The sequence below is a fragment of the Bombus flavifrons genome, chromosome 11, assembly GCF_040668555.2.
Source record: "Bombus flavifrons isolate JBK064 chromosome 11, iyBomFlav1_principal, whole genome shotgun sequence".
NCBI classification, from domain to species: Eukaryota; Metazoa; Arthropoda; class Insecta; order Hymenoptera; family Apidae; genus Bombus; species Bombus flavifrons.
The window spans coordinates 9436986-9452729 of record NC_138452.1 but is presented as its reverse complement, the minus strand read 5'-3'; the positions used below and the strand labels follow the sequence as shown (position 1 = coordinate 9452729).

Below are 15744 nucleotides of genomic sequence, written 5' to 3'. Positions count from 1 at the left end.
TTCGAAAAATTGCGCTTTATCCCTCTTCCCTAGCAGAACGAAATAGGGATCCGCTTCGTATCCCCGAATTTAAAAGGTATCGACTTCCAACTCCCTCTATTTACACCCTCCGTCGTATCCGCACCCCAAAGCATATTTCCTAAATTTTCCAAATCTTTTTACGAACCTATCACGATCAAAGAAGTATTACAAATTATTATCCTCGCATCGCTTCTTCATCGATCTTCAAATATCTGTACAGAGGGGATAACGCTTGCCATCGTTGCAGCAACAGCGTGATATAACGCATCCCGATAATTCCTTGAAACAGCGATTAACCATCTTCAAATGAGAACCCCTGCGGCAAGGCAGATTATCCCATAAAGAAGCGAGTAAATGAATAAAACAGAGAGAGGGAAGATCGCCACATATAAACCCAACAATGCCAAGAACTCGAGGAAGCGAGCTAGAGGGGAAGGAAAGGTCTGGGTTAGAGGGCGCTGCGTGCTCGAATATTCCATCTCGAAAAGCTTCCCACTTTCACGTATATGCTCTCTATACAGGATGTTTCAAAAATAGGTGGCCAAGCTTCGCTACTGTATTCTACTCTCCCTGAGGAAGGGAAAATGTTACATAAACATTAGTCTCTGGAAAATCTTCCTCTTCGAGATATAAATACTCCTTGTTTGTTTCGAAATTTTACGTGCGTATGCTATTACGCATAACGATGGCTCATGAAAATATCCAAACATTTACCATACGAAATTTCTATACATATACTGTAATTTATTAGGCAAAACATTTTGCAAAGTCAATTTCAAAATTAGAACATTAGAAAAGCGTTAACTAAGGAAATTTTATCGGCATTATTTGCTTTATTTATTCGTTTCTCGATAACAAACAACTTTACGCGTGTAATTTATTTCTTCAAAACTCTGCCGGTTTCAAAAGTTAGAAATTCGATTGCAGCCACGTATCCAAACAACGAAACCGGAAATTTCTAAAGAAGCGGAGAAGCGATCAGTTTGACTCGTATTACGTGTTATTTATATTATTTATATTACAAGGTAATATTTCTGAAACATCCTGTATATGCTGTATAGGCTGGCCGGTCGTTTACACGCGCTGCTCGGATATTTGACCCTAAAGCCTTAAACCTGGCATCTTCTCCTCGGTTCTCCCCCTCGTGACCTCGAGCAGTTTCGCGAGTCGCGAAAATAGACCACCCCAAGATGCGAGAGACAGAGAGAAAGGAGGAAGAATAGAGTTTGGAGAAAGAAGCGTTTTCCTGTGGCGTCTACCACAGTACCCAGCTCGAAGAGTACCGTGGGACTCCACCCTTGCGGAAAGATTAGTGGGTGAAAAATTCAAGGACGACGCGATGGACTGAACGCGGAACGACTATTTCGAGAACGAATTTTCCTTCGGGCGGGCTACCGCTTTGCCGCGAGACGTTTTCTGTCTGAGAGTGAAACGATCGCTTTTTCTTGCTTCATAATGAGCACCGGACGCGTTTTTCGTTGAGAAACCTTTTCCCTTTGACGGCTTTTTTCCTTCAGTTTTTTTACCGACTTGAAGGAATGGTTGAGCTCGTAGAAAGAATTCTGTTTGCTTACGAGAACGAAAATATAAATTATGACTGACTGTAACATCGATTGCGTGTATTTATCATAAAGCGAGTAAAACAGGAATAAACACGTACATACATTTTCTTACGTTCCGAATGACAAACGAACGGTTGAAAATCATATTGGTTTGAGTCAAGCTTTTGAGAATCTGGCTTCTCAAATGTGGAGTCTGGGAGTCGCGTATTTCAACTCGTCAAGGTATCACCCTCTAATCTCACAGTCAATTAAATTACAATTCTATTCTCTGTCGGAGTACGTTTCTACAATTTAAAGGAGTGTAACGATTCGTGGGTAACGATAAACGCAGAATATCATTTTATGAAAAATATCAGTGAGCTAATTTATTGCGTTAGTATTCTCAATGCTTCGTGTGTATCTTAATCGATAGGTCGTAAATGTTTATGCTGCTCTATATTTTTACGAACGTAATTAGAGAAATGGAATATCGATAGAAATTTGTTTTGCCTAAATACAACGAGCGTTCAAGTACTTTAAATATCGTATATATTGCTGCATGTTGTACATAGATTTTTGGAATCTTAAATTTCTCAAAAGTGCATCAACAGCCGCAGTTTATCAATCGAGTCACCACAATCTACTCCAAGTTATTTTTATCGGAAGAAATTTCTCTCCGTCTCGTTAAATACGACAATCAAAAACTGAAACGGTTAATATTTCACGGATAACCACGTGGCGTCCGGGGAAAAACGACCATGGAAGAAAGATGATTCGACAGTATAATAACGGTCCTAAGCGTGGCGTCGCTTTTTCCTCAGTGGACACAATATTTTCCATGAGACAACGTTGCGTTGGCTCGATGTCGCTGGGAAATATTAGACGTCGTTTCTGTCCGGAGGCAACCATGGAAAAATCGATAGGAATCGAGCCAGCTCAAAGGAATAACTATCGAGACTAGAGTATATTACGTTGCAGGTGAAAAGAACGAAAGTACACGCCTCTTTTTTTCCCTTAACACAAATTTGCATTTATTATCATATCAAGCGATTCTTGAGCCACCCTTTCATACATATTTTAGGGGATTGTTGATGCAGATTATACGGTGTTATGCCACGAATAAAAGAGCTACACACAGGTAAATATATCGTTTTAACACTGACCTTACCAGACCTGGGTCACATGAACGGTTTCAACATTTAATTTAAAATTGTACATTTATTGTTATTTCTATTGTTCGTCTAACTTTATGTAAATCCTGCTATTAACAAAAATTGAGAAATCGATTAATCAGATAATATAAGAATTTACATCAAGTTAGACGAACAAAAATAATAACGACGAATGTGCAATTTTAAATTAAATTTTCCAAACGGTCACCTGACCGAGTGTGGTAAGGTTAGCATTAAATCGCTGATAAACATTTACCTATTAAAAAACTTTTGTTCAAAGCATGAAAGATGTTCCAAGGTTGGAAGTACACCATGAGCATAAATCAAAGAAGAATGTACTTAGAAGTGCGTGCTAATTCGAAGGGGAAAGACTATGGAAAAATAAATAAATAAAACAATTCTTCGTGAAGATTTTTAGAAATTATTTCACCAAGTGTACGATGAATCGTTTGAAATTCTTCGTTTGACATTGATAAGCAAGGGTGATGATACTTCGTTGAAGATTTGAATTTGATGGTTCGCAGAATTTGAATAGAGCGTTGAGAGTTGAGAATAAGTTAAAGATAACTGCTTTTTAAAGACTCTATGCCGATAAAACAACTGACAAAGCTGGATGTAAAGTTTTCTGGCTGGGATGTTGCTTGCTTCACTTACTTTAAAGTTCTCCACGCCCTCGCCAACTTGCTCGATGTCACCTGCGCACTCGGATCCCATAATGAAAGGAGTTTTTGGTGGGGAATCGATAGCGCCCTGTCTGGCCATCAGATCTTGGAAATTCAATCCGCTGAAAAGACATAGAAATACATTTTATTAAAAAAAACCTGCTATTAATGTAAACACTCTATGTACGCATTAATAACAGGTACAATGTCGAAGATAATTCAATGCATTAACAAACTACCTAAGTCTAAATGTCCTAATACTTATGGTTAGCAGTGTACATTTTTTTTCGCGACTCCGTAAAACAACTAAAAACACGAGCCGCGAGTACGATCGATGATATGGATTAACCGTATGACGTAGGTATAAGTTTTTAATACTTTCCAACAAACCGACGCTATAGTCAGAAAAAAAAGAAAAAAAAACGAGGGCTAATTTCGTAAATCTATTTTTAGTGCAACTCCTCATAGGTATCACTGTCTTATCGCGACAAGTATATTTAATAGATATAGTTATATACCATAGTAAATTTATCCTTGATATTCCGAACGATTACGCCTGAAGAAGAGACGATAGTCCTGCATCGTCACTAAAATTCTCTGCAATTGCCCTGCATTGCCGTTATATTCTGTGATAGCATCGGGACAAAAAAATAAAAGTACTGTACCACTTAGCAAAGCTTATCGCATTATGCAGTAACGGGTACTGTAGACACGCGTGCCTGTCCGCTTCTCACGTAATAACGTCGGAAAGGCGGCAATCGATGCAGATAAAATATTCGTGGGCAGTATTCGCGCCGCTTTTCCAGGAAGCAACCTGAACGAGCGGCGTCAGTACTATAGGAAGCACTGATAAAGCATGTACCGGCGTTGTTTCACGGTCCCCGGCGTGGTCGCCACGAGAGAGACACCGGTTGTGCGTTGCGTGCGACGCCAGGCGTCGGTCTAGGCGTCGTGGCGCCTCGACTTACCCTCCCCGTCTGTCAGTCGCCACGTAGGGTTAAACAGAAGCTCGAAGGTAACCGCACACGTGTATTTATACGAGGCGAAACGGAGGCACAAGTCGCGTGGGACTGCACACGCATCTGAAATGTTCTATTTCAGCCCCTTTTAAAATCCCTTAAGCCGCGTTCATATTAGTCACGTTGTTCTTTATTCTGCGTGTACAGTGGCTACAAAAAGTATTCGTACGCGGCTGCATTTATTATTTTTTTTTTTTACATTATCTTTACCTTTTCTTTACATTAACTTTATTACTTATTCTCAGTTCATGTTGAATCGTATTAAGCAAATGGTGAAACTTCTCTACGGATCGTTTGAGACGATCTTTACATTTTTCCTCATCTTTTACGATTCTTTCAACAGAGTCTTCGCCGAGACTTCTTCCTCGTTAACTCTCCCCGTAACAATATCCGTCGAGAATGACGTTTGTTTCTAATAATTTCTGTTTCGAACGTTCATGCGATCGCGGCTTAATGACGCGCAACACTCACACAGACAGAGGCGGCGTAGTGTTACACCTCACGCGCGTGCATTCACGTGCGGCTCTGTCGCCTCCTCGGGACTCGTACTCGAGACTATCATTCCCCGGAACTCCGGAACTGGAAAAATTCTCTCTCCCTCCGAACAGTCTCTATTTTTATCCTTTACGAGCGTACGCGGCAAAAGAATTGGTATCGACTCGGTTGGCGTGACTGGATTCGAATATGAATGTTTCTCGTTTGTTACGAAACTGCGGCCATGTACATTTTAATGAGAGCGAAAGATTCTTTTGATTTTTCTTTGTCAAGATCTTCGATAACATTTGCTATTATATATATTAATTTCGTGTTAAAATATAGTTCAAGAGATTTAGGAGTGAGCGAAAAAAGGAATACTTCTCCCTAGCTTAGGTTAATATTTGACATAGCTGGTACTATCTCCAGGTAGACTGACCTCGCAGACGTAGCTGTCCTTGGCCTCGGAAAAAGCCAAAATTAGAAATGGCACTTAGTAACGCGGAGAAAGAGATTGGAGAATGTTCATACAGAAAGGGAAGTGATGGGAAGTGGTAGAAGTCTGCTGTACAGTTGTCTGGAACGGAAATGGGATAATGCAATTGTCCCTCCTATCAGCGGGGGATTACTCAGTTCTCTACAAATACACTCAGGGATACAGGAATTTTAAGCATGCGAACAGTACACTTGCGCATGGCTCGCTTTTCATAGCCTCGGCTGTTACTTATTGTTAGAGTTAATACTAATCTAATGCGGCGAAAATGATATCGAGAAAATCATCGAAATTTCCTGTCGAGACCATTATATGTTAAAAAATTCCAAAATATAAATTGATCGAGAAGAAAGAATTATAAAGTTTTATGTTAGTGTGATGTTAGGTCAATTTCCAAAATACGTAATTCCAAAGTAAGTAATTATAGGAGAAAAATCGAATCAAATTGCGCGGGAACATTGAATTCTCCGCTACCATTTTCTCATCGTCCATTCTCTATTTTCTAGGACGCCATTGGTCTGGAAACGAATTTTTAGCGAGTTCTCTGATTGCGAGATGTATGATAAAGCTTTATCGATGACCTGTGTGTGTCACATAATTTCCTGGGAATGACCAGCGCGATGAATCATTGCGCTTGAATCGAGAAATATCACGCAAGAGCGATAATAGACGAGAAAATTGTCATTGTTATCTCAATAAAAAATATTTAAAACAACAGGCCAGGAAATTTCTGTCGAATAATCATATCGTTCAATGTTATTCTGCTAAAAAGTTGTGTGTAAAAATTTACTTTTATCAGATAATTATTCAGAATCGAACGAACTAAAAGTAACAATAGTTTAGTAACTGGTAGTCAGTAATTTTCCATTATTTCAGTTAAATGTAATAATTAAAATCAAATAATTAATCTCCAAATTATACTCTCGACATTAACGAATCGCACAGGTCGTCGATTACGATGTAGTATAACGTAATACATGTCCTTAAAATATCATATGTCACATATTATACATATATAGTATGTATGTATTATGTTCCTGCAATTTGCAGCGAGTCACGAATCTGTTGGTCGAATTATCAAGCGCAACATACAAGCAGATCTCGTACAACAATTCTATACGTAATTATATATACGATTATGTATACAAAAAATGGTCACTAATACGTTTCTTTGTTTGTCTCGAAATTACGTCAGAGTTTGCCTTATGTTCTGTATAAAAAAGTAAAAGTACATTTTATATTCTACTAGATTCACGACTAATTCTGATATGATCAGTCATCGGACATTTCAATTAAATTCTTGGAAGTTTCTTCAATAACAAAATATTCTTTCTGCTTGGAGGAATTCATTCTATCGATACACGTTATTTCCATGTCATTTGATAAAAGCCTCGCGTCTATGATGAAAGCAGCATTCAAGATGAAAGCGGCCTGATCGCAACGAATCATGGAACGCAATAATTTCACCCGCTAAAGTTATCGACAGCAAGGAAATAGCATCGAGTTACGTTTCACTTTGTTGCGGATTTAATGGATTTCACCAGACCAACTTCATTTTCTCAATTTATGAATTGAACTAACTGTAACGGATAAAAAAAGTCATAAATTTTATATTTCATGCTTCGATTCTCATCCGATACGAAGGAATATTGGAAATAAAAGCATACATCCACGTCACAAGTGGCAGCACTGTTTCCGTTAACCAATGTGGATACTTCTATGTAAACAGAACGATACAAGTTAATCCTTCGGCGAACATATACACAGAAAGACATCATGGGTAAATATTCTATCGAGTAGAACAAACATGGCGGATTCACTAACGTCTCGTCGCAAAGAAACGAATATACGCGCTTGAACGAACAAGATCTTCCCTCTTATTCCTCCGTGTAACTTGACCCGTCAATATTACAAAGTTAAAAGGAAGGAACAAAGGAAATGGTACGAAAAAAGGATAGTACGAAACTGCACTGTTTGAAGTAATAGGAGAATCGCTACTATGAACAATTTTATTCTAACCAAGTGAACAAAAGGAAGATTTAGTTGAAGTCAATTATTAAGGAAAGACGTATACACGACGACTATGATGCGTGATCTTCTAATTATTTTTTTGAATATATATAGTTACATCTAATGATATAGTTTTTGATTCTGTATAATGAAAATGCTGCTTAATGCGTCATTATCACCGACAACCGGACAAATTGTACGTGATTCAAAGCCGATCGCGTGACACAAAACATTTTCATTCACTGAAAGGCGCTTAATCGGCCATTACATTCCATATGATTTATCGCTTGTTGTTTTCAATCGTTCGACGATTCAGATTTGAAATATGCTGATTCGATACATTGACTCACGAAGGTATTCGATATAGTGAGCTTATCGTAGAAAGCTATCATGTATACGTATATTATCCGAGTTATACGATACATGTTAAGATTTTATTAAACATTGTGATGAGACATTATCATGATTATATTGGTAAAATTTGGAATCAATCCGAAAATGTACATAGAAGTTACAAGACATACACAGCAAACATGAACTTGATAAAAAATATTAATATAAAGTATGAATTGTTGTATGAAGTTGTCTTGAATATATATAATAAACAATTCCAGGAAACTTTACCGATATAATCATAATAATTGAGTCTTATTATGGTACTAATGAAAATTCAAAATATTTCGTACAATACGCATAATATATTGACAAAAGGCTGCTGTGTATGTACAAATATTTGCGTAAGTCGCTGTATATTCCGTAAATCATAATCATCATAATTCAAAATTAATTCGAACAATGCGTTTTATCGTTTACACATGTGCGCACGTAACGTGTTTCTACGTTTTGACAAATATTCATTTGTTTCAGCGCGGAAGTATTAATTACGCTAGAAAGCTGTACAGGCGTAGACAATTTTGTAGGAGTTATAAAATTTTGCAATCCAACGATTTCCTCCCTGCATTTCATAACGAGGAACAGTTATTTTCCTTCGCTTTTTGTATAATTGCCAGACAATTTCTGGAGCGTAACACGAATCGCATACCGGAATTCAACCGAAGATGGAATTCAGCGCTAAATCGAACGGGAATATCAAAATACCAAATATAGTTACTGGATGATAAGATACGAGAGTACCCTGCATTTTAGTTATTGCATAATTCAGTTCAAGAAACTCGTGATCAGTGAACTAGTATGTTAATTCTTTCAGAATGCTTTTAAGATTCTTATAATCGATAGAAACAAGCATCTAGAACCTAGTTCGTGATGCCTATATATAATCATTTATTTTAGTTTACATTAAATCATAACGAATAATAGAATAACATAACATATATATTATATCATATATATTATCAGAATAGTCTATCATATATTACGATAGAATCATGTATTATAATTTTCAAATTCTCGTTATGACAGTTTATAAAGCTTCGATTATCAATGATTGTGTCATTTACATGAATGTAACCATCAAAAACGGATTTCTTCCATTCTGATATTAAAATCGAGCATGAAACGAGTTCCCAGCAAAGGGCGAAAGGGAAAGGTTCCAGGAGTTACGGGACTACTACGTGAGGCACGATTCGCGATCGCTTAATTCCTCTAAATTGCATGGAATTGAGGGGAATAATTTTCTCCATTCTTGGCACCGACCAATTGTACGGGAGGAAGAACGGCGACCATCGTGGACGACGACATGCAACAACGCACCCCAGGGTCACGCACACCATGTGCGCGAATAAAAGAAGACAGTTAGAGGACCCAGAGAAAGGGAGACCATAGGACGGAGGGGAACAGAAAGCGAAAGGGATGGAGAGTGCGAGGAGGACGAACGAAAAGGGAGCGATGAAGTAAAAACATAAAACAAAGAAGTTGAAGAAAATAGAGAGGGCAGAAACTGAGAGAAAGTTGAAAAGAGAACAAGTATATAGCTGTTCGAGCACTTGAGAAAACTGATAATACTAACCATCGTATTATCAAGTATATAGTAAAAATAGTTTCACAAAATAAATATTTATAGATTGCCATTGATCAATTAAAAGTATTATTAATCATTGATGTTATTAAACCTTTGTTCTTCGAACTGTAGTTCAACTCGACTTTCGACCATCGAGTCCTCTGAACGCCGCGATCCCTCTACAAACCAGACCGTGAGAGAACGCACTGAACCGGGAGGAAGCACGCGTAAGTGTGCGTGAAGGGACAAGTATAAAAGAGAAGCGAAAATATAAAAGAGAGTAAGTACGACGAAGAGCGTAAGAGATTTATATACGTAGTGACAAGACCCGTATATTAACAAGAGATCGCATGAACATGGATGAACCCGCATAAAAAAATACGTAGAAGAAAAAAGAAATGACTGGATATCGTTTATGCGAAGCAGTATCGCCCAGTCATTTCAATTGCTATTACGTATTGTTACGTGATAGATGGCAGTCGGATAGGTTTACCTGCAGGAGGAGCGTGGTTGTCGGTCGTTCAATCGATCGACAGGGAAGACATCAAGGCGCCTGCGAAACCATAACCTCTAAGCAAAATCGCATGCACGAATCTCGCGTGACTTGATACACACACATACACACACATACACACACATACATATATATATATATATATCGAAGTGGAGTTGATTCAACACGCAGCGAAAGTGCAGTCCGGCTGTCTGACGATGTTCACCGCAATTTCTGCGTCAGGTTTTGGTTAGGTTAATACTCGCACGGCTAGCAATGAATCCTTTTAAACTTTAGACCCAGAAATTAGTTTGTTACAAGACTTTAAGATTTCTGGTTTCCTTAAATATTTTGTGAATAATTACATTCCATTGACAATTTCAAGATAAGATCCGGATTAGCAGATAAGACAGATTAATTTATGTAAATACGTATACATGTGTATGCAGTCGAAATCCGATTAAGTGTATACAAGTGTCAAGACGAAATTTTTGAAGAGACTTTCTTTCTTACTGAAATCGTTAATATGAATATCGATCCAAGAATGCAAAGATTTGTCATTAAAGCTAGCAATCAACGGAGATTATAGAGAAATAGAAAACGAAAGTCCATCAATAGCTTAACATGAGCGTAATTGCATAAATAATAATAAATATTAGAATTACAAAGTGTGAGCCTAAAAAAGACTCAGCGGTGGTAGTGCGAGTGTCACAGAAAAATATGATGTGCGTTGGCTTTCATAGGAACAGCCAACATCGTGGCATCGGGTGGGAATTAAAACACCATGTTCGAATCGATTCGACATATCCTCCTCGTCTAATTTCTTTTCAACGAACGTCATTTATCTTCCCGCACGGAGAGATGTGAGCCGTTTATCTGGTCACGCGTTTGCATCTGCTATAAATAAATGTCCAATCAAACATCGATGCAATACTATTAATGACTTTATACTTCAAAACATTACCCAATTTTTCCGATTTTCTGAAACATTAATGCGATGAATAATTGAAACAAATTACTAATTACATCTTAGATGACCTTCATTACCAATGCCCATTGATAACTTTCATTGGATCCAATGTAAGTTACATTATAGAATTTCAGAAACTCTTTTTAATACTTCTCATTAAATTAGAATTGACCGACGTCTTCTTGTTCTTAAGTCATCATCGTGGGACTTATGGTCAGTATGACGTTAACCCATGACAATTAATATGCTTCTAAGTAGGAACGCATTACCCCCAATTATCGCTGCTAAGACTTCCATGCAGCTTCCTTAAGCGTTTATAAGAAATATAGCGACGATTATTTCCAGTCTACTCTATACTCGTCATCAGCAACGAACTATAAACTACCATATAACTGAAAACGTTCTGCTACATCGATTTTATAAAAAAAAAAAAAATATATTAACCATCACTTTCTATGCAAAATAGAAGTAAATTTCAACTTCTTAATAAGATCTGGAATAAGATATTGCTGGTCACGTGACGTGCGCTAGGCATAGTGGGGTTTACGCGGCGTCGTTGTAGGTAGTATAATTATTGGTACAAAGGGTCAAAATACGACTAGTATTTCAGGAGTGGAATACACGCACCTAGTCGCAGAACAGGCTGCGGCAATCTTCGGCCAAATAAAGCATACATCAGACGTCTTTATGACGTATGAGGCGTCCAACGATTTGTTTACGAGTCACTCTCCAATCGGAACTCTTTGTTTTCGTGTTGTGTTGAGCGCAAATCGGGGAACTATCCTCAACGTTTGTATATATCAACCGATTAAATTGCGACGAAACGATCATGTACCATAATCTACGGGTTCTCTACAGCGAACGATGAACGAATATTATTCTAGATAATTCTTCTAGCATACATATATACAAAAATAGTAATTTAACATTCGAATTAATATGCACAAAACAATGTATAATTCAATGTTCCATCGACATTTCAATGATATTAGTTAGAAAATATTTTAACAGTTATAAGCGTAGTGGAAAAGAAATTTTTGAAATTGAACGACCCACGAGATGTCACGATTTCTTGTAGGTCACTATCGCGCGTTGAAAGAATGGAAAAACACGAGGCACAGAAACAGCATGGAAAACATATCAGCAAGCAATAATTATTTTGCACGATAGATGACCCCGCCGTCATCATGGAGTTATCAATTGTTTTCAAACTGGGCGAGAATACTGATACAGAAGCTCTTTGTTATTTTTTATCGTCTTCGTTGCAACCACCATATGTGCGCGAGTCTCGATCAAGACGAATCGCTTCGTAAAGGGTGGTTTCCCTAGCTTTTTCTATGCACCAGGCATTGACCTCGATGAATGTTGAAGCCCGCGATAACATGTGCCACATTTCTGAAGGGAATTAATTGAAGCCAAGATAAAATGAACGGATAATAAATTGACCTTTACGAGAAAACTCTAGAAAACTATCACAATTGTCAGTCACACTTTCTTGTATGATACAATACACATATGCAATTTGAGTTATGACAATCTCAATACATATAGAAAATATTTACGAATATATTACATGTATTATAGAAACTTTTTTGAAATTTCAATAAAATATGACTACTAAGATTAAATAGGTAAAGTTCGAAACAAAACAAAATGTACGAAGACAAAGTTACGAGATATGTATTTACAGAAGAAGCATACGTTTCGCAGAGATCCCAAAATTATTTAAATAGTCAATTATCCAGTATATTAGATTCATAAGAATTTATTAGATTATTAAATTTATATAGATTTAGTTAGATTTATTTCTATAAGTGTTCAAATACTTCCGTAACCACTGACATGATAAATTAAAACCTAGTAGCATATATTTAAAGCACAATTTCTAAAAACATGGTTTGTCCTTTATGCCCTTAATGTCAATTTCCATGAGCTCTACTCTGGCTATCAGAGGGACACCCATCAATCCTCATTCCCACAAGTTCCTGCCTAACCATCGATTCCTTCAAATAGATCAATCCTGTCCACAATTGAAACCCTCACGTGGTTCGTCATCTCCCCTCTGCATGCCTTACTGCATTTGTATTCGACTATACAACGTGGTATATCACTAGTAGCGTATACATACTATACCAGACCAGAAGAGGGGAAGGTTAATTTGCTCCCAGGCATAGCTTGGGCACAGGACTGAAAATAGATCCTTCATCCTAACACCAAATGTGCCTTTGCTTTCAAAGGACACAGGAAACTGGGGAACAAAATTTTTACTCCCTACTGTTTCCTTTTCTATTTCCTCCATTCCCGCTGCTGTTCAGTACTTCTTCGAATTTGATACAGGATTATTGTTAGTACTGATCCGCAAGTGGTGGCCATCTTTCGACGAGAATATTGATTAGAGTAGTCGTCAGGCAAACAAAAGAATTCCAACATAGTAATTCGATAAGCCACTTCCGTTTCGCTTTACAGTCTTCGGATGTAACGTTTGTTCTTGAATACTTTTTGCTTCTAGATTAGGTAATCTATCTTTTTAGGTTACTTTAGTTTCTAGTCCACAATTCGAATGAGGTTAATTACGTAGTTAGGTCTATTGTAGGTGATAGTCATTTTCGAATACTAAAGACAGGGAGAAAGAATTTGTCACGACCTGAATAGGCCAATTGATTAGAGTAGCCCACCGGGAAACGAAAGATCCGGGTTTGGATCCAGGGGTTCGGTTAATTCGTCGCATACTGTACGTATCATTTCTTCTGTGACTGGTGACCTCTACATGTTACAAAATCAGTTTATAATAAGTTAAAAAGAGAGAAGATAAAGTTCAACGTCCTGTTTTTGAGCTAAAAGCTACAATATGCTACATACTTTGGAAGTTTAATTATATACAGCTGTATATTACATTAATGCTAATATGTTAACATATGGTAGCACGTATTATAAAGAACATCTATTCAATGGAAATATATGTATGCTGACGTTTAATAAGAGAGTGGATTAACAAATTCTGTCCGAACAATATGTGTCCAGCTTAAATAGACAACGAATGGACATGGTCCACCAGCGATAGAAGATTACGAACAAAGGGAAAAGCGGAAATCATGTGGCACCGCGTAAATCATCCGTGAATACGCTGCATCACGTCTAATTACACGGGACACTTACTTTCCTGTGATCCTGAACATGAGAAATGCACGAGTTAATGTCAAAAATTAATAGTACCATTAAACATTTCCATAATTAAACAAGGACAGCTAGATGTTTAAAAGATATTTATTTTAAAGATATCCGAAATAAATAATTAATTTTCTTACTATTATCGGCTACATAACATTAAAGATTATTCGAAGGTTAACTACCGAGAATAATGTAAATAAATTACTAATTTTTGTATTATTATTGACTATATTTAATATAAAATATTTGTTTTGAGGTTAATTGTATAGGGAATAATGAAATTAGTAAATTAAAAAAATGTTTCTATTATTGGAACGTTTGTAAATATTTCATAGGTATAATCTATTAGGACACCCGGTACATGACTGACCAGATGTAGACACGAAGAATTGAAACGGTAAGAACAGCTGCGGTTCCAAACGCGAGCTGTTATTGTTTTTCTGACTCATGAGTGGCAATAACGGAATGTCAACAGAAGTGTCGCTTCTGTTCAACTGCGAACTATTTTCCGACGTACTTTCAAAGCAACTGTGTTTGACAGCCTTTAAGAAGAACCATTATTTCACAGTATATTACCGATCAGTAATATCTATAGTAGACAGTAAAGAGTTACATGTTCTGCGAAATACAAATCCCCCTACAATTTAAGAAATTATTGAGAGAAGAAGAAAGAATATGAATTCGAAAGATAGGAAAGATAGAAATGACATAACCTATTGTTCGATGGAAGCTTTAAATTGAAATTCTAACGTACAATTTTTAATTTATTTTTGACAATAAGTAATGATTTTTGCCGACAATATTTTAAAAAAATACGAACGGATCAATATTGTAGAAAATAATTTATATCCGACTGAAAGAGCATTTGCTGAATCCTGAAGTTCGGTCTGAAGAGTGGGGTTCAGCTGTAATAGGGGTAGGGGGTTCATGGTGTTCCATGAATTTTGTGCGCATGCATCCGTAATCCGTGTGCATTGCGTCTGTACGTGTTTGTGCGTTTGTGTGTGTGTGTGGGAGGGGATGTAGAAAATACGGGTGTGGTTCGATCAATACGAACATCCCATGGATCCATCGGTGCGTGCCTCACACAGGTATACGTTTGTTTGAGGTGATTCACCTCAAATTGCGACTGTCTATAAAAGTTATTTCAGTTTGAAATCCTACCTTTAACTCCTTATCATTACGTAAAATATATATCTTCGAGAGTTAACAAATCTTTAAGATAAAGTTGCAACGCTCAGTACCTGCTATACTCAAATATTGATAATAGTAATAATATTAACAGGAGTCAATTTTTCCAATAATTATTGTAGCTATTATATATTGTATTGGGATTAATAGAAGAAGGTAATAAATTTTGAGGTTAAGAGATCATAAAGTGTTCCAAACTTATATATTATGATTATGACCCTATTTATTACATTCTAAAAATTATCAACAACTTTATTATTACAAAGGAAGAAACGTAACGAACAGATGTTCGACAGAGTTATTTTTAAACCTAACCTATAAGACGTGTTTGTGTTGGTCTCGCGCAGAAAAATCGTCAGTAAAACCCGACGGAAATGAGGCTTGCACGGAGAAGAGATTACGGTATATCGACTGTTGAATGGTATCCGTTCAGTTTCCCATAGCCCCGATATTAAGACCTCGTTAATGTGATAAAGCCGGTTAGTCAGATATAATGGCGCCTTTCATTAAGCACGTTGAAAGGTTGCTTGGTAAAGTTGGTGTACAAATACCGAATATACATATATTCCTATC

The 15744-nt window shown here is 37.0% G+C and overlaps 1 protein-coding gene across 1 annotated transcript in view; it reads right to left on the bottom strand.

The window, feature by feature from the left end:
• Nucleotides 1-15744, bottom strand: part of LOC138185175 (synaptic vesicle membrane protein VAT-1 homolog-like) — a 33915-nt gene that overhangs the window by 9656 nt on the left and 8515 nt on the right. The window contains exon 2 of the mRNA XM_069123913.1: nt 3389-3518. Coding sequence (XP_068980014.1) covers nt 3389-3518 — 130 coding nt within the window. The remainder of the gene's footprint in view (nt 1-3388; nt 3519-15744) is intronic.